This window comes from Mastigoproctus giganteus, chromosome 6, assembly GCF_048544385.1.
Source record: "Mastigoproctus giganteus isolate SK-2022 chromosome 6, ASM4854438v1, whole genome shotgun sequence".
NCBI lineage: Eukaryota > Metazoa > Arthropoda > Arachnida > Uropygi > Thelyphonidae > Mastigoproctus > Mastigoproctus giganteus.
This window is the reverse complement of record NC_143580.1, coordinates 46,526,933-46,547,225: the sequence shown is the minus strand read 5'-3', so window position 1 is coordinate 46,547,225 and position 20,293 is coordinate 46,526,933. Positions and strand designations below refer to the sequence as shown.

At 34.8% G+C, this 20,293-nt stretch overlaps 1 protein-coding gene across 4 annotated transcripts in view; it reads right to left on the bottom strand.

The window, feature by feature from the left end:
• The window catches only part of LOC150084220 (stress-associated endoplasmic reticulum protein 2), a 51,182-nt gene extending 36,429 nt beyond the window's left edge, over nt 1–14,753 (bottom strand). The window contains exons 1-2 of one of the 4 annotated variants that reach the window (XM_090375108.1): nt 14,351–14,753; nt 6,279–6,354 (exon numbers count right to left, since the gene is read on the bottom strand). In XM_090375108.1, coding sequence (XP_090231234.1) covers nt 6,279–6,354; nt 14,351–14,434 — 160 coding nt within the window. In that variant the 5' untranslated portion in view covers nt 14,435–14,753. Of the gene's footprint in view, nt 1–6,278; nt 6,358–14,350 lie in introns of all 4 variants that reach the window. The other 3 variants (XM_090375107.1, XM_090375106.1, XM_090375109.1) reach the window with 3 other exon arrangements.
• Nucleotides 14,754–20,293: the final 5,540 nt, after the last annotated feature.

Sequence of the window (20,293 nt, the reverse complement as noted above, 5' to 3'; positions counted from 1 at the left end):
CAGCCTTTAGTCACAGGGCGTGTCAATTCCTGGAACCTTGTGCATACTGAGACAAGGTAGCTGTTTATTACCTTATAGAGGTTTTGTGGGGCATTTGCCTGGCAGAGTCTCCTAAGGACACTAGGCCACCAGAGTGAGTCAAATGCCCTTGTTATTGGACAGTCAGAATCATCTTTCAGTTTCTTTGAATTGGTTCCTAGTTATTGGGATAACCATATTTAACCCGGCAGTAGCTGAATCAACTAAAAGGTGATCCCTGAAAATAACATTCCTGCATTCACCGTTAAACAATGATTAAACATCAAAATTTTTTTCTACCTTCCTAAATGTAGTTAAACCGTTACTGCAATATTTTCTGAGTTTTTTTTTTTTTTTTTTTTTTGTTTTTAACTATTTTTGTATAAAAATTGCATGCAAGAACACTTGACCCACCGCAGACTTTTAATTACAGGCATACCTCGAATAACGAATAGGATGCGTTCCACGAAATTACTTCGTTAAGCGAAACTTCGTTTTCAGAGGTAAAAATACTATGGCCAGAATAGGGATACGTTCCTATGTAAAGAACATGAAAAGCTTTTTTTTCGAACAAAGAAAAGTTTTATTAAATAAACAGTCAACTTACATACAAAGTGAAATCACATTTTAAAATACGAGTCTAAAGTTGATTGTTTATGCTCTTTTTCTCTTTCATTTAACAATTGCCTATACGGAGTTATTGCATTTAACACTGATCGCTTAACAATAACACTTCTTCCTAAATCAGAATCATTTTCACTAAAAAAATTTAAAACGTTTTCAATGTCATTTAAGCACCTTTTTAAATCTTTGGCTGTTAACACTTTTTCGGCAGGAACTTCTTTAACTTCGTCTTCATTATCTTTGTCTTCGTTGCTAACAAGGTTTTCTAAATCTTCCACTGAAAAACCATCATCTTCTGCATTCAATAAATTTCTAACTTCCTCTTCATCGACATTTTCGAAACCTATTGATTGAGCCATCTGGATAACTTCATTTCTAATTTCTTGGATGTTATTTTCTTCTTCTAGTACAACTTCTGGCCATATTTTGCGCCAAATTCCATCTAAGCATTTCTTAGTGACTTCTTTCCAAGAACTATCAATGTTTTCAATTGCGTTTTTAATGGTGTAGTTTTTCCAAAAAGTTTTAACTGTCATTTCCTCTTTATCCTCTAGTTCAATTAAACTGCTTAATGTTCGACGCAGATTCAACTGTTTTCTTTTTTTTTTGTCCTCGCCTTTTCCAATTTTTATATATGAGGTCAGCGTTTGTAGTGTTTTGGCATGAATTTTTTTACGGCCGGATGCCCTTCCTTACGCCAACCCTAACCTTTTTACTTGGGCTGGGAAAACTGTTTTCTTTTCTATTTAAGTATTCTTAAATAGAAAAGCTTTAAATGATGCTATTACTCCCTGATCCAATGGTTGAATCAGGGAAGTTGCGTTTGCTGGAAGAAACACAACTTTGACAGGAATGCATGTGTCCAACGTGTTAAGATCAGTAGGATGTCCTAGAGCATTGTCTAACAACAAAAGAGCTTTTTCTTCAAAGTTGTTTTTTTTTTTTTTTGACAATACCGTTTTACTTCAGGACAAAAGTGGTTAACAAACCAATCAGTAAATAACTCCTTGGTAACCCACGCTTTTCTATTTGCTTTCCATATTACAGGTAAATTCATTTTTATGTTACCTTTTAACGCCCTCGGATTTTCTGAATGGTAAACTAATGACAGTTTTAATTTATAATCGCCAGAGGCATTTGATCCAAAGAGTAACGTTAAACGGTCTTTGGCTGCTTTGAACCCAGCAGCTGATTTTTCTTCAATAGAAATGAAACTTTTTGTTGGTAGCCGTTTCCAGAACAAACCGCTTTCGTCAACATTTGAACACCAATGGAAAATTTTCACGTTCAATTATTTCCTTTAGTTTTTCTGGAAACTTTGCAGCTTCTCCTGTTAATTTTACACTATGAATCCTGGCCCGTTTTTTAAATTTCTCGAACCAACCACGAGAAGCCCCAAAGGTTTCCGTAATTTCTTCAGTTTGTTTAGATTTCAGGTGATTAAACTGGAATATATATTTTTTAATGTTAAATGGGGCTTGAAATTGCCGACTTTGTTATATCGAAGCTTCGTTATCAGAGGTAACGTTAACAGAGGTATGCCTGTATTTGGCTTTTCGCTTGAAGAGCATCATGGTACTAAACATAAACATGGCAACACCAGTGCTGCGTTTATTTATATTTTCAGGTTACTTGTTTTTCTTCTCCTACTAGTTCAATAAACATCTAGCCTTACCTTAATTGTTTTTTAAAAGTTTATTATCATTTTCATATAGTAAAGACATGAAAAACAAAACAATATTCTCTTAACAGTTCATGCCACTTATATTTGTGAGGGTCCAGTCGTGTACCTTGAGGTGCTGAAACAAGTAGGCACTGCTTTATCAGATTACATATTACAAACAGCTCATTCAAAGTTAACAGCTTCAACATATTGTCTATCCTTTTTCCTTTCAGTCCTAATGTCACAGACTGCAGATCCATTGTAACAACCCTTTAAGGTAAAATTTTATAGGAAAACTCTTTACACAAAATTTTAATCAGCACACACACACACACACACACACACACACACACACACACACACACACACACACACACACACACACACAAAATGATGTTTGTTTTTCAAAAACTGAAAAATTAAAATTCAGCAAGCATAATCTTCAGAAATTTTTACTATTTCTTCTTGTGGAAAATACTAAATGAAATAACTTCAACATAAGCAAAGATAATACAAAACCAAGTATACAGCTTTTATAGCGCTCTAGAAAGTGTGACTAACACTAAGCAAAATCTCAGACATAATGCAAACAGCCCACCATGGTTCAATCAGTGTGCCACTATTGAACAGTTGTTCATTTCATGTACCTTTCCTTTTACAGTGCTCATTTATTCACTACAACTGAATGGATGCAAAGTTGCATGAAACAAAAATTGCAGTTTTATTTTTTGAAGCAAGCTTTCATTTCAACAGTGAACATATTAAGATGGTTGCTATACTGCAGGAAGCAAGATACATAGTTTCAAATTTCAAATGCTATGAAGCATGCCAAATATGAAATTAAATAAAAATTAGTAACTTTTAGTATTGAATATGTATGTTTTTTTTTAATTTAATATTTTGTGTACATGTTTGAATTTTTGTGCTTAAGTCTTTTAAAGTGGGGGGGGGGGGAATATATATATATATGGAAGACTGATGCTTCTATTTCATGTCTAAAACAATTTTTCCAATATTCAGCAGAATCGATATTTTTTATTTTTTCTGAAAATGAAAGATGCAAAACATAGCATATTTTAATTTTTTTTTATTTACAGTTAAGTACATACAATAAGTTGCAATGAATAATGAAAAGATAAAATATTAGCATTATTTAAGCAGAATAAAAAAAAAAAAAAATTGCAGAAATTAGAAAGAAAATTGATTGATCCAGAATACCATTTTTTTTTTATATTCTGGGTGCAGCCACCAGGTTAAGATGTATTTTCTGTTGTGTTTGTCTGTCTTCATTGCTTGCACTGGGGCTGCAATTATTCTTTTGCTATTAGCATAGGCATTTGATGCAAGAAAGCAAGCTTATGCAGCATCAGCCAGAAAAAAAAAAAAAAAAAAAAACTTCCGCTTCACCCCTCCATTCGTTCGAAATACCTGTCCAGCTGAGCCTTAAATTTATTTAGGCTATCGACTTCCACAACAAGGGATGGAAGTCTGTTCCACCAACCAAATACCCGCTGGCTAAAGGCAAATTTCCGGACATCTATCCTACATCTGTCTTTCCTCATTAGCAAGCCATGACAAATGCAAATATTTCAGGAATTTCCACAGGGCTGATTCTTTTTGAAGTGGTCCTGATGGTTCTCCTAAACATCTTCTTCTGCATGTGTGTGTGTGTGTGTGTGTGCACACGTACATTCATCCATCAGATTAAGTGAGGTGGGGTTTTCAAAGTTGTAAATTTTTATTTTTTGTTTGTGTGCAGATGCCATTTGACACCTCTTCAGCATTACTAGTTGCAACTATTCTTTCAATGTAAAAACAGTTTTAATTTTCACAAATTATTATTAAAATAAACAGTATTCCATTAAATTCCACTTGCAAACTTGAAGAGGTCAAATTAGAAAGTTACAGTTCCTACCTGGTTTTCTTCAATAAATGGCTTTTGAAATTTTATTCAAACAACAATATACATTCTAGAAGAGATGTCTTTCATTAAATGTGAAAATGGTCTACAGATTTGCATGAGAACTGTGAATAAGCTTCCAATTTGAAATATGGGTAAGTTTTAACATTTTTCTATCAATCAGTATTCTAGTGAATAAAACTAGAACTATCCTTAGCCAGGCAAACTAAAAATTAGCAGTTATATGAATACAGAAAATTCTATAGATTGTACATTCTTTTAACTTTGCCATTTGGTTCACTTACTCAACCGTTACAATTTTTATTTCTCTTCTCTCATATTCTTTATACATAGTGCCTCTCATGGTTGCACAAGACAACAATCACAAAGTGTGTGTGGAGGATTATCTAATGTTCACAATACTGCATCAAAACTATAGCTTAAACTGTAGTTTTGATGCATACTAATCTTATAATTTGTTTTTTAAAATTAGTAAGAAATTATAATTAATAAAACAGTATCTACATCTTCTAACAATAAATATCATAGATAAAATATATCATTTACAAGTTCATAAAATTACAAATACAAAGAAATGAAAATTCTAGATAATTTTGCATATTTATGAGTTAGTCTTTTTTGGTAGTTTCTTGGTTAAGATATGTTATAAAATTAAGATATAACATATTTTAACCCATCAGTATTCTATATTTAAATTGGGTGGCATGATTCATCAATCCATATTTCACCCAGTCACTTTTATGATGTACACTATGCCTGTTCTCTGCACCAGGGTAAGTGATCACCACTGCTAGTAATTGTTTTAACTTACAATACAGGCATACGAATATGGTAATCCATTCCATGAAGTCTTTCTCTAATGGCTGTTGGTCTTAGTCTTACACTTATCCTAGTTTACTTAATCATTCCTCAACTCAGCTTATTAACTCTTGCAGGAAACACATCTGTATATTCTACATTTCTGATGTGTGGGCTATGGAAAGTACATACATAGATATAATTCCCATGACAATTTAAATGTGTGTAATTTATGAATTTATCCTTTCAGCAATATATCTGTACATCAACATTTTTCATGTGGTGCTCTAAGAAGTATATATGCAGATCTACATTTTGAAGGTAGATTGCTTCAAACAATGTGTCTATTAATGTACAAATTGTCTTGAAATTCTTCTAGTACATGCTGTAATTTCTTATCTGTTCTTTCAATTAATTGTAAACAGTTTACAATAAATGCCTACATGAAAACTGAAAGAAACTGCAACTATTAACCTCAGCCGAATGATTTGGGCTTACAAAAGCCAAAAAATGAACAACTTCTAAGGAATTCAGGTCCAAAAGTTGATAAAACTGAATCAAATGATACAGAAATAGATGTAGAGGATATTACATAAAAAATAAAAAAATAAAAAAGTAAAAATGGGGTTTATTTATAATTTTAATAAAAATTTTACAATTCTGATTTGATATTTTTGAAAATTTTACTCCAGTGTCAAGCAATAAAGTCAAAATAAGAATAAATCAATACATATATTAATAACAATTTTAAAGCATTCATGCAAAGTTTTCATTTTTATACAATTTCAAAAATCCACAAAAAAATAAAATAAATAAAAAACCACAAGGGTTCACCAGTATTGAAAATTCGCTTTGGGGTTGGGGGGGGATCATGTTTAGCAATGTCACTTGTGAAGAGATTAAGGGTATCTATATAATTTCCTCTTGCTATCCATTAACTGTTAAAATGCTCTGTGGGTCATCAATGGTGAGCTATAGAGAGTGGGCATATTAACTTCTGTCTTCCATCAGTTTATGGCATTTCCAACAGTTGGTTTTAGGTGGCCACTCTTTCTACTATCTGGAAAATGGCCACACCTGCTACATAAAATCTACTATCACATCTCTTCATGGGATCTAGATCCTTTCCTCATTCTTCTTTTTTGTCAATGAGAAAGTTGTACTTCGTTATTTGCTTAGTCCGAAAATATCAATAATTTATTTTCAAATCCCCTATTTAAACCTAATTTATCAAGAAGAAAGAAACATCCCTACCTCTAATGTCACACGTGTTCAATTTAGAAAAGTTGCTTTTTAAGGAGTAATTATCATAAACATCCACTGGAACTTGCTGCTTTATAAGAATAAAAAAAAAATTTATTGTACAGGTAATTCATAGGTACATTCAGCAGTTAATAGTTAGGTATAGCAATAATCACCGAGAATGATAATCAGAAGCAATATTGGCAATGCAATAATCTGCAGATAATGGAATGTTATACATGCGATTTTAACCTAATACAAACGATCAAGTGAATATGAAATCTGAAGTTATTACTTGGAAAAATCGGTTTCCTGATAAGCTGTGTAACATGTATTTGTTGCAGGAAGCTTGATGTTATTGTTGTTATCACTTTTATTCATATAATGCATTAGCTTCTAAGGCCATATTGCACTGTATGTATTATGTCTTGTGTGTGTTCACAGGCCAATTTGTATATTGTACAAGCCGAAAAACCAGAATAACTCATGGGGAGAAACATTCTATTTCTCCCCATGATGGCCTTTAAGAATTCCTCCAATTGTCTCCAGCAGATTCAAAGTATAGAAGGAATTCAATCCAGACCTCTCCAAACAAGCAAAAACTTGCAAAAACATTGTACTGTAAGGAAGGATTAAGTACATTTATGTTTAGAAATAGGGTAATCTCACTTTCATAAAAGATTGCACATTATGGTGTCATACTTTGTGAGCGGCCTCCGTAGCCGAGTGGGCAGGAGCGGGAGTGCAGTAGCACACGCTCTTTGAGTAGACCGGGGTTCAAGCCCCTGATTGCTGAATATGGTCGATCTGCCAACCCGCACTGGACCAGCGTGGCAGATTATGGTCCATTTCCCTCAGCATGAATTGTTGAGGAGGCTTCCATCCTGCAATGGGTTGATAATGGCTGCACTTTACTTTTTTTTTACTTTTTACTTTGTGAGCTGTTGTTATTTGGTTTTTAGGAGCATTAGCAACTAAGGCCATATTGCTCCGGGGATATGCGGGTGGTCATTCCCTGACCTTTCTGCATCCTCCGTATTTGGTGGCTCATGGGCTCGAACCCCAGTCTAAGCAAGAAGCGTGTGCTACACACTGCTGCTCCTGCCCACCTGGCTACGGAGGCGCCTACTTTGTGAGCATGACTGGTTCTGACTACAAATAAAAGACAACATTTTTACCTTTTTGAACTAACCATGCAGGTAGTAATGGCAACATTAATTTGGGACAGTTCTAAAAAGAAAGCTGTTTTTCAATTTTAAGAATTATCAATGATGTTTATCAATGCTACCTTATAGTGGAACCATTATGATAAGGTAAAGGGACACGTTTTTAAATTTTTAAAATGAAATTATAACGGTGTTAGACATTTGAAATTCTCTTCAATGGGAACAGTTCAAAGAAGTAATTCTAACACATCCACATTGATCTGCAAATGCAATGTGTCTCCCCCCTTTGATTTATTCAACCCTAAAATAAGAGTTGGTGTGATTTTGTGGTTAATCAGAGTTAATTTATATGCTAATAAGCATTAATTACAACTACCCACTCACCAGTGGGTTGCCCTGCCAGGCAAGCAACCATGGTGACCAACAGGTGGGTAGCTAGGCCAGATAAACTGCCGTTGATGTAATGGACACTGCAATTCACTGGTTTTGTCGTGATCAGTTCTTTCATGCTGTTCAGAAAATAAAAGAACATTAAAGAAGTTCATGTACTTTTTAATGTGTAGTAAAAAATAACCATATATAATTCTGTCAAAATCTGTAGTAACCCACCAATAATGAATCACTGCCTGAAAGCACTGATATAAGCAAGAGAAACCCCCAAGTGTCCAGTTATCTCATGTGCCAATAGAAAATATGATTTGTGTGCTGTTCAGAAAGCCCACGAGTGTTAAAAAAAAGTCATGTGGCTGTTTTGTATAATAAAAAAACATGAAAAATTATGGTAAAAAAATAAAGTCCTTTCTTGTAATCTATAAAATTCTGTTCAGAATAGATATGTAGAAGAACAATCTTGAAGGAAAATAAAAATGATCATTTCCATATACTAATTAATTATTTCTATCAAATATAACTGATAGAAATGCTATGAAAACCAATAACAAAGTACTTACCCAGTAAAAGCTAGACAAAAAGAAAGGGCAAAGGCAGACCCCCCCCCCCCAAAGCAGGAAAATCTTAATTTTTTTTCTATTCTTATTTAATTTAATGCTATATTTTTTCATAAATTGTCCATTTTGCCATCCCTTTTCAGATTTTTCATTAGAGGACATTATTAAAGAAGTCTGCTCATGCTTCCTCAAATCTTAAACCTTTGCTGATAAGTACTTCATTTGTTAGTGAAGTTGCTTAATTTTCCTGCATTACTGGAGTTTGCCAGTAAATGAAAAGAAAAACACCACACTTTGAAGTATTTAGCAATTCATACGTTGTTTCAGATTTTATGAGAAAAATCATTTCCAACTTAGAGAAAGGTAATTCGTGTTGGAAGAGCAGGAAAGAAATTACTTTAATTTTTAAGAAAACTATAAATTACTTAAATTACTAATTTTCATTGTAAACACATCACAATAAATTAAAATAATATAATTCAAAATGTAATTTTACAATCCTAAGTTTGTTAGAATATTATTAAATATCTGTAACCGAAGTAAGACGTGCAGGAAATAAATATATCAGCCATATCCACATGAATTTCTATAGTCGGAAGCATTTAGTGACCCACTGGTGGATGTCTTCACTCAGAGAACTAGACAAGCAGCTACCCATTGGTAGGTTGTCCCAGTATGAACATCTTAAAAAAAGCATTATTGTTCAAGCCTATAACAAAAATTATCACAAGACATCGAACACTATGAAAAGTGTAAATTAATCTGTAATAAAAAACTCGGGGAGTAAAAATTCTAATGCATATTTTGAAAGGGTAAAGAGAACAAAGCCAATAATAAAGAATTTTTTGCATATGTGAATACTAGAAGGGACTGAACACATATTGGTCCACTAGAGAATGACTTTTGTAACATCACTTAAGACAAACACAGCTGATAACAATAAACACAACTAATAAATATTCTGCATCAATATTTACACACTAGTGTTCTTTTAAGTTTGTAAATACTATTGTGTTTTTACTGAAAATAGATTGTTAGGGAAATACTGTCATGCCTAAAAAAAAACAACAATACAAGTGGAGCTGATGAGATTTATATGGCAATATAAATGGCAATATATATTTATATGGCAATATGGAAGCAGGAAGGACTGCCAAACCCTCATCTATTATAACATCCTTGGAATTGGGTCATTCGTGATTAAGGATGCATTACTGGAGTATCCAGACAGGAATGAAATGAAACAAGAAATGCAACAAGAGATTGTGAAAGAGAAATCACCCCAACACTTTTACTTCCAACATTGGCATCAAGTTTAGTCCTACCATGTGGAAGATGCCAATTCTCACTTTTTTTTTTTTTTTTGTCAGCTACTAGTTAAAATCAATGAAAAATAATTTACCATTTACAGATCCCCAGCACCACAAAATGGCAGCCACAAGTTTCCTGCTTACCAATTAGGGTTAGGGTAAACCAGGAAGACACTAAGAAAAATCTTGGAGGTGGGCTTCTGCCTCTTCTGATACCTCACTAAGGTCATCGGCATTCTTACTCACAGGTCCAAAAAAAAATTTTTCCTCCGGGTCTGTTCCTTGCCTGATCCTGTTACTAATCCACTGACATTGTCGAATCCACTGACATTGTCGAATGGTGGTCCCAATTTTCTTGCAACCAATCAGGATCAAACAGTACCAGGAAGATAAGGAAAATCTATTGGGAGCTTACTAAAGTAAATAAATTTACACTCATATCCAATTTTTCTCAGGAACATTTTTTCTTTCTGTTACTAATCCAGCACCAAGTAACAGTCACCAGATTCTTGTTACTAATCTGCTGACATTGCCTCAATGTATGATGCAGCATTAGTCAATACATGTTCACAAACATGTCAGCACAGTAAGTGCACTACATAATACATTCAGCAATAAGTGTTACATGATAGCAGAGAAAAGGTGGTTATAAATGGCTGTTAGTCCAAATGAACTAGTCTTGAGTGAACTTCCAGAGGATTCATTACCGAGTCCTTTGTTATATTTGCAAATGACATGGACAAAAGTCATTGTCATTAACAAATATCATGCAATTATCATGGATTAACTGATCATGCAAAAGTTGCGAGGATGGTAACAGTAACCAAAGCATGCTGCTTCAGCAAGACCTAGATAAATTATTCAGTTAGTCTTAAAAATGACAGTTTAAGTACAATATTAAAAAACTTCAGGTTCTAAATTTGAGGTCCTACATTTATATAATAATAATTCCAAATTCTACTCATATGCTACTGTGCTGCATTGAAATAATGTTTTTGGAATCACTCAGAAAAGTGCACACAGCTTGCTTAGTTTACCCTGTCTCCTCAGCATATGCTTTTGAGTTGATGGATTTTGAACTAAAATGCTAAATGATTGAATACAATTAAAATATATAATGAAATAAAAGAAGATTATCTGCTGGAGGAGGGAAACCAGCTCACCAGGAACCAACACCCAAAATAAACAAGGGACACAGTAGTTCAAAAATCTCTAAACCTGACAAAGGGAAAAACTGAAGGAGTGTGGGTCTATGCTATGTAAACCACTAACAAACAAAGTACTTACCCAGTGAAAACTGAAGACAAAAAGAATGGGCAAAGGCAGACCCCCCTCCACCCCAAGCAAGAAAATCTTAATTTTTTTCCCATTCCTATTTAATTTAATGTTATATTTTTTTCATAAATTGTCCATTCTGCTAGAACCACTTCAGATAATTTTTCACTAGAGGACATTATTAAAGAATGTCTGCTCATACTTCCAGAAATCTTAAGACTGCTGATAAGTGCTTCATATGATAGTGGTTTGCATAGACTAGGATTGCAGCCTTTCACAACTAAGCCCTTTGGGCAAGTTGAAAGGTTACTGAAATCAAAACTGAAATACTGCAAGGTGTAGAGGTTATTGAAAGGCTACATCTGTCCCATGGTAGTTTCACACATGGTAACTTGTGGTTGTTGATGAAATGTGGGCCTCAAGCAAATCATGGTGCTGTAAAGAATTCAACACATCAAGAAAATACACACACCATTGTCATGGAAAAGTAACTTTTTGGCTGATTGCAGCCTCAATTTTCGGCTATAACTGGTTGGGAATTTTTTTTTTTTTTTTTTTTTTATATAAAAAGATTGTTTGATTTTTTTTTTTTTTTTTTTTTAACCTTATTATACAATATACTGTCAGAATTAAGAATAAACTGTTAAACTCTCTCTCTGTTTGAAACTATTTCTTGGCCTTTTTTCCCAAGAAACTGATTGGTTAAAAAAAAAGAAAACATGTGCCTGCTGTTGTGGTTTTTTTTTGCACACCTCTAGAATAGTATTGGAATATATTACTATCTAACATTGTAGAAATGGGGAGTTCTACACAGGCTAAATTTATACAGTTAAACCAATATAATTAGTGCATTCGTACTAATTTCAATATTTCTAAATCTGTGCCCATATTCTAGTTTCATGATGATTTTTGGGTAGGTTATAAACAAATTAAGTCTATAAAATTAATTATTTTCACTGTTATATTTAGGAGTAGCCATATTTAGGTCTTTCACACATTTTTTTTTCAACCTAATAACATATATATATATATATATATATATATATATATATTAGTAAATTTTATTTAATGGTATTTATCTGTAGGGAATTAGGTGTCTATTTAACAAATATAATTTTTATAGTTTCCAGTAAGAACACAATATATATATATATATATATATATATATATATATATATATATATATATATATATATATATATATAAAAAAAAAAAAAAAAAAAAAAATAGCATTTGACATATGATCCCTTTCATAAAATTTCCGTATTTTCTCTCAACTGCTTTGTCTGCTTCTAGACAATACAATATTACTACTATATATATATATAAATAACTGAAATGACCTTTATAAGGCTTGGCCACTAACTTCGTAAAACATAACAACAATAAAATATGCATCAATAACGGCAAGAACTCAGGACCGGGATACTCAAATTTGAAAGCATAGTATTCAGGAAAACAAATGATATCACATGTGGAACCAAAGCCATTTGCAATATTAGTTGAGTACAGTATGACCAAAACTGCCAATTTTAGACAAAACTAATCAGGTTCATGAAGTTAAGAATATTCTGATAAAGTATTAGTATTGACAAACCAGGCTAGCCAGGTATGTAAAGTGCCTGCCTGGCAACCCAAAGGTCGTGGGTTCGAATCCTGCCTCAGGAATCAGAGTAAAATGCAAAAACTTTGAGAGGTGCATTATGGCCATAGAAGCCGATGTGCTAACAAAAAAAAAAAAAAGAAAAAAAAAAAAGTTTATTACGACAATCAATTACTCTGGACAATTGATTGATTGTTGTTACACATACATAAATGCTACAACCATCCCTTTTTCATTTAAATTTGTGTTTCCTTGTATCATCCAAGAAAGAGTAAAGATATCATCAGCATTTAGTTTATTTAACCCTTTTAAAGCCTTCAACACTCCAATTAAGGTCACCACAAAGATGCCTAATTTTCAGAGGTTGCAATTTACAGAACCAGTCTTTCTTGGTAAGAATATCTGTTTGTGTTCCCGGCTATATCTCATTGCTGTTCTCTGCACTCTTTAAAAGAGAACTATGTTCTTCCTAAAATGAGGTTTCCAACAGATATGGTCTAACTATTGCTTTATACAATGTTACAATCACCTTGTTCCTGTTGGCAAGTAGAGTCTACACTGAAAAAAAATTTACAACATAAAATCTAATTAAACATTTATGACTAATAAGACCGCAAGAAAATATATGAAATAAGATACACATAAGCAGATAACAATTTTAAAAAAAAGAGACTTCGGGAAATAACTGTGTAATCTGATGTGAAGTTCTTGCAACAGCGTAGATGGAATGCTATAACAGTAGCACATATAAACTCCCAATGTAAACGGGGCCAGATGCAGAATCCAACCAAAAATATGATAAAAATAACCTGATATCGTGCATCAATAAGTACAATCAAGTGCATACATACATAACTTAAGTTCGTTTCCTGCATAATTAGTTAATTTGAATAGTATCCAAATCTAAAACTTTGTTTCGAATTTTAAGTCAATTATTTTAGGGGAACTGAAGAGCTGTAAAGTATTACCATGATACTCGTACATAATGCGTGATCTGTTTTATCAATGGTTCACATCTAGTTTAGTTACACATACATAAAATAATAACGAATAATTACTTTTATATTTTAGTAATTACATTACCTATTTATACCTTCACTTTTAAGTAGGAGTTAATTTGAGAACAACCAAATATAATAATCTCACAAATGATGAGATACTGTTTCAATTTTATAACAAGTTAGGGTAGCTGTTTAGAGACAAGACTAACTTTATAATTTATGCATTTCTGTCCATCAACTTTGGAATCGGAATTTCCACTTCAGTAGCAGTTTCATCAAATTCGCCTTCTTGCCTCTATATATTATAAAACTCCACGCAACTCGCTAATCTAAAAATGCAACGTCGACAAAAGTAAATCGATGCCAGATGCCAGCATAATAACCTTTGTTAAAAAGTTTTAACAATTTTTTTTTGTTAAAATCTGCAGAAATAACAAAGAATACCAACAAGCAGAATAATTATATGATCATATAGATGCAAAATAATACAAATTAATAACTTGAAATTCTGTTGAATTATGACTGAATGGTTCGCTATTCATCAATCTGGACCTTAGCTGAATATTCAATAACCACAAAATAGGCAAGTATTTTACACTACTTTAGCTTTAACCATTCAGAAATAATTACTACATAAATCGGTGATCATTATAAACACAAAAATAACATAGTTTATGTTAACATATTGTAAAAATGCAGCTGAAGATGCAACAGTGCTATGCGTATTTCTCTACACGGCAGGTTAAAATTAGTACTCAAATTAAATAAAGCATTCAACTTACAGTAGTCTTTGGAACATTTCCCCTCATGGTGACATTCTTACTAGCCTTTTCGTTAGCGATCCTCATCCTCTGACTGTTGGCCATTTTCAAACTATCTGCTCCCAGCCAAGTTCAAATCAAAAACTTATGAAACAATTCACTAAAAGTTGACAAAAAGTACTAAGCTGAAAGCAAAGATTCGAGGCTGTTAACCTTGTTATAACAGAGTAAAAAGAATTAAAGAACGCGGATTGAGAATAAGTATAAACTGAAATTAAAAAGTATTAAATCTTACAGAACAGCCACCAGCACTCCAGCGAGATACGTCACGCTTGATCTAAAGCGAATAGTGTGAAGAAAGAAATCGGTGACGATGTCAAATTATAACAGATAAAACTCTTCCGTATCTCGCAGGTAATCGGAACAATCTGTAACGTAGCATTAAGTTCCTGCCATCTAGTGGACACAAAACTTCATTGAAAAATTAGAAAATTCTCAATTCATAAATTTAATTTTTTAAGAATTTTCGAAACACATTTTGAAGACTACGGTATGATATTAATATATAGAAGTTATAGTATTGGTATTAGTAGCGGCAAAAGTGATATAAGGAAGTGCCATTTTGTGTCCCTGACTATTCTTGTTGTTCTTCTCTGTAGCCGTTCCAACAGGGGCCTTTTTGTCCTTGCTATCAAAATTCATGTATACCTGATGATCTGCCACAGGAACCTGTCTCCATTACTCAGAGAATTTCATGTTCCATTGTACAATTATCTCTAGATCTTTTTTATTCTACACTAAAAATGGATGTTAGTGGATAATGGCTCATTGATAACCATTAATGTTACCCAACCAAAATGACTGCAAGTTCTGCCAAAATGAATCGTAATGTATGGTCAAAGATTTCATCCGTTTAAGCAGCTAAGACTCTCAACTTCGAATACTGTGTGTGAGATTAGCTTGGTCATCGTGATGGCCAAAGTGATTAAATTTGTGATCTCACAATTATGGCATTACCTCCCCTGTCTCTGATGTTAGAGTAATGGGAGCCTGTTCTACATTCGCTCCAGAGAGGAACACGATGAGATATCTCAATTCAACTGCACTCAAAATATTGATCTTAGGTCTAAATATAGCCTTGTCCGACCATTCAGATAAACTCTGCCGTGTAAGGGGTAGTAGTTGTAGTAGTGGCGGCATGTGATACAAGAAAGCATGTGTATCAGCTTATGCATCATCAGCCAAAAAAAAAAAAAAAAAAAAAATCACACCATTCCTTCCAAATGCCTGTCCAGTTCCTACTTAAATTTATTCAACCTATCAACTTCCACAACGACAGATGGAAGTTTGTTCCAGCAATTAACCACCCGCTAGCTAAAGGCAAATTTCCGCACATCTATTCTATATCTGTCTTTTCTTAATTTGAATTAATGCCCCCTTAGGTTCGTAATCTGAAAAAGTGGAAGGATCCCATCAGAATTTAGCGTGCTCAACCCATTCAAGGCCTTATATACCTCAATCAGATCACCGCGCAGGTGCCTAGTCTCCAGCCAGCCACTGCAATTTGCAGAACTTAAGCCTCTCTTGGTAAGAGGATTCCTTCATTCCCCTCACCAATCTTGTTGCCCTTCTCTGAACACGTTCAAGTAAATCTACATCCTTCCTAAAATGAGGCCTCCAGACCTGTACGCAGTAATCATGGGTGGCCTGACCATTGCCTTATACAGGGGGACAATCACCTCCTTTTCTCTGCTAGCAAAATTCCTATATATCATTGACAAAACCCCCCATGACCTGCCCTGGCAGCCTGTCTGCATTGCTCAGAAAACTTTATATCAATGCAGACATAAATATAAATACTTCTCACACTGAGAGGTTCCCCCTTTATGAAACCTTCTGTACACAGCAGAGATCATCTGAATAGTCCTGTTACCACTGTGCCAAAAATAATCCAACTATGAGAATCATCCAAACGTCGTTGTATTCTAAAGATACTAAAAAGCTAATCGGGCTACTTCTGTATTAGAGAAGAATAGAAATGAGTGATGCCTATATAATGTTCATTTTTAATAATATGACTAATTTCCATGTTTGAGAAAGCAAAATTAAATTATACCTCACATTGGGATTTATCATGATAAATTGTATAAGTTCATCAATTTTTAGGTAGAATTTTAAGCAATTAGTAAAAGCTTGGTTACCTTATAATAACACTCTTCGACAAAGTTCATATGGAAACTCTTCTCGACATTACTTTTACAATGTGTCTGCCGTAATACCTTTAGATTTTGTAGGCGCAAAGGCTGCAAACATATTATATCTGCTTTGGCTTACGTACATTACTTTTTAGCATTACCATTAGCAGAAGCATATGATGCAAGAAAGCAAGCTTATACAGCATCAATCAAAAAAAAAAAAAAAAACCCATCCCATTTCACCCATCCATTTACTCAGAAGTTTGTCCACTTCTTCCTTGAATTTATTTAAGCTATCAATTTCCACAACGACTGACGGAAGTTTGTTCCAGCGATCAACTACCCGCTGGCTAAAGGCAAATTTCCGAACATCTATTCGATAACTGTCTTCCTCAATTTGAGTTTACGCCCCCTCATATTTATAATCTGAGCAAGAGGAAGAATCCCATCGGATTGCGCCTGCTCAATCCATTCAAGGCTTATACACCTCAATTAGATCGTCTGGGAGGTGCCGGACACTGAAATTTGTAGAACTTAAGCATTTCTTCATAAGAGCACCCCTTTGTTCCCCTCACCAGTCTTGTTGCCCTTCCCTGTATTCGTTATAGCAACGCTACATCCTTCCTAAAATGAGGCCTCCAGACCTGTACGCAGAAATCAAAGTGTGGCCTGATCATTGCCTTATACAAGAGGATAATTATCTCCTTATACCTGCTAGCAAAATTCCTGTATAACATTGACAGTACTCCATGACCTGCTCTTGTAGCCTGTCTGCACTGGGCAGAAAACTTCATTATGTCTTCTACACAGAAAACTTTGCTTAAGTGTTCTACACAGTCCTCGACCATGTATTGGAACATCTCACCCATGGCAAGTAAGCTTAATCCAGAACTTAAATGACAAGTAGAGGAAAGTAACAATTCAAAGTAGGATATAACAGGTTACACTTAATGACAAGTATTTCCAAGAGGTGAAACAAAAAAAAAAAAAGGATACAACAGATCACTTCGCAAGAAGTGCTTTAAAAACTGCCATATTCGGTTTATCCGAAAACAAACTCATATACTCACGTCCACTCAAACTAGGACCACCTACGTAACTGAACAGTTCTACAACCACATGTAACTTTCATGATGAATTTTGGATATTTTGCTAGTTTTACTTTTTTGACTTTAGTATGCTGGTTAATAAACAAAAGGCCTTTGTTCTCAGTGTACACACGCGGTCAAGCCCTATTTGAGTGACCGTTAGCGTGAGTTGGTAGCTACGTACCTCAAGACATCTATATCCAGAATATTTATTGGTACTAAATTTATTTGATTTAAAATATGATAAATAGAAGTTATTAATTTCATTACATTTAAGATATTGAGAACATATATATATATATATATATAAATGTTCTCAATAGAGAACATTTAGAGGGAGCAAGAATCTGAGCAAGAGGAAGAATCCCATCAGCAATCAGCTTGCTCAACCCATCCAAGGCCTTATACACCTTGATCAGATCACCTCGAATGTGCCTAGACTCCAGCGCTGCAATTTTGCAGAACTTCAGCCTTTCTTGGTAAGAGCAGCCCTTTGTCCCTCACGAATCTTGTTGCCCTTTTTTGTACTCGTTCTAGCAATTGTACATACTTCTTAAAACGAGGCCTCCAAACCTGTACACAGTACGCGAGGTGTGGCCTGACCATTGGCTTGTACAACGGGATAATTGTACAATAATTGATATTTAATTATTTATCTGCTAGTACTACCGGGTTGGGCTCCCAGTGGTACGGGATTTGTTGGCATACACTGGAATTGATGTTTCCTACAGCGCATGTGGGATTCTTACCTTGTCACTTTCGTTTGACAGTATGCATATTATTGTGGCCAGGGAGGCGCCCTGGTAGCTAAGTGGCCAGATACAACAAAACAATAGAATAAGACACACACTTCGCAGACATAGCACCATACTTGTATCTGGCCATTTCACAGCGCTCTGTACTCATCACAGTGTGCCATGGCAGAGTTGAACTAACATTTAGGTGCAGCCGTACATAAGACACAACACACACGTGATATGGTAGCACCCTGCGCGGATAACACAGTGGTATCGTCAACGTCCTACCCACACTGGGTGGAAAACGCTCGGTTTGGAATCCTGTCGATGAGGCGAGGAACTTTGATGAGCTTTTTTCACCTCGTGGCCAAGTTAATCGATCTCAGGCGTAGATAGCAAGATGTTCCCCAATTTCTGGGTTTTTTTCGTCCAGCAAAACAGGCAAATCGACCAGAGAACAGACGTAATTTACAGACACAATACATATATGAGTATATGTATTGACTTACAGGGTGACCCTGTAAGTCAATTGCTAAGGTAATTGCTCGTTTATTTTGTTTTTCATATGGAAGCACACGATGATCTTCCACAATAGTGCCTTTTTTAAACTTCGTGATATCTTTATGTCCCATAACTGCTACTTTATTACTTTGAGTTGCAAGACCAGATCCAAATTACCACTGCTCTTATGTTCGAAGCTGTTCGGCTTTTTTATACTGGGAAATATGCGGCGTAGTCCATTATGGATGGGGGTGGTCACAGTTTAGTGATCACTGAATGTATATTATTGCGATAAAATGCTTAGTGTCTGATCAGTTTGTATTAATGAAAAAAAAAATTGAGTTTTCCAGGAAAAAACCTTGCTGTCCTCGTATGAGACCAACTAACCAAGCTACGGAGTGAAAAAATCTCATAAAACTCCTGTTATTGATGGAATTCGAGCCTGGGCCTCTTCCACACTGAAGAGGACGGTTATTATAACCATTATGCTACAGGTGAGAGGTGTATTTCTTGCTTTTGATCAAGGTAATTCTGCCTAGAATTACCTTGATCAAGGTAATTCTGCCTCATGAACGCTATATGAGAGAAAACTGTCATATTAGTGACAACCGAGAACGCACTCACTCCACTACTCATGTGTATAATATGTTCATAAATTGCGTATGTTCTCTGGTCGATTTGCCTATTTTGCTCGAAGAAAAATCCGAGTTTTCTGTTGGGGGGAAGGAAGCTCTGCTGTCCACACCCGAGAACGATTAATTCGACCATAGTGTAAAAAAAGCCCATAAATGTTCCGCGTGTCATTGACAGGATTTGAACCTGGGCCTTTTCCACTTGATGTGGGGAAGACGGTGATTATAACTACTGTCCAACCAGCGCGGACAAACAAGAAGTATAAAGTGTTAAATTAGAACCACCCGAGAACTAACTCATCTACCCATAGGAAATCATCATTAATGGTAGTTTTACAACTCGATAGTCTGCGTGGGTACCACAGTGGTATCGTCACTATTCTCCCCGTATCGGGTGTCTCAGGTTCGAATCCCGTCGATGACACGCGGAACTTTTATGGGCTTTTTGGAAGGTTTATGGGCTTTCAATCCGTGACTGAGTTAGTCGGTCTGAGGCGAGATAGCAAGGTTCCCCCCCCCCCTGAGGTTTTTCGTCCAGAAAAGGAGGAAAATTGACCAGAGAACACACGCAATTTACATACAATAAACATAGGTAGTTGAAGTGACTTTCTAGGAGACCCAAATAATGTATAATAGTTTTTAGTTTAGTTTATATCACAGATTTCTGACTGTTTTGAAATGGATGATGAGAGGAAATAACAAATTGTTATTGTGGGGACCCTGCTATTCAAGGTTAAGATAGACATTCAACAAAGGAGTGAGAAGAACCCATAAAGCGCTTTCGCGTTATTCACGGAATTCGTCCTCGGGT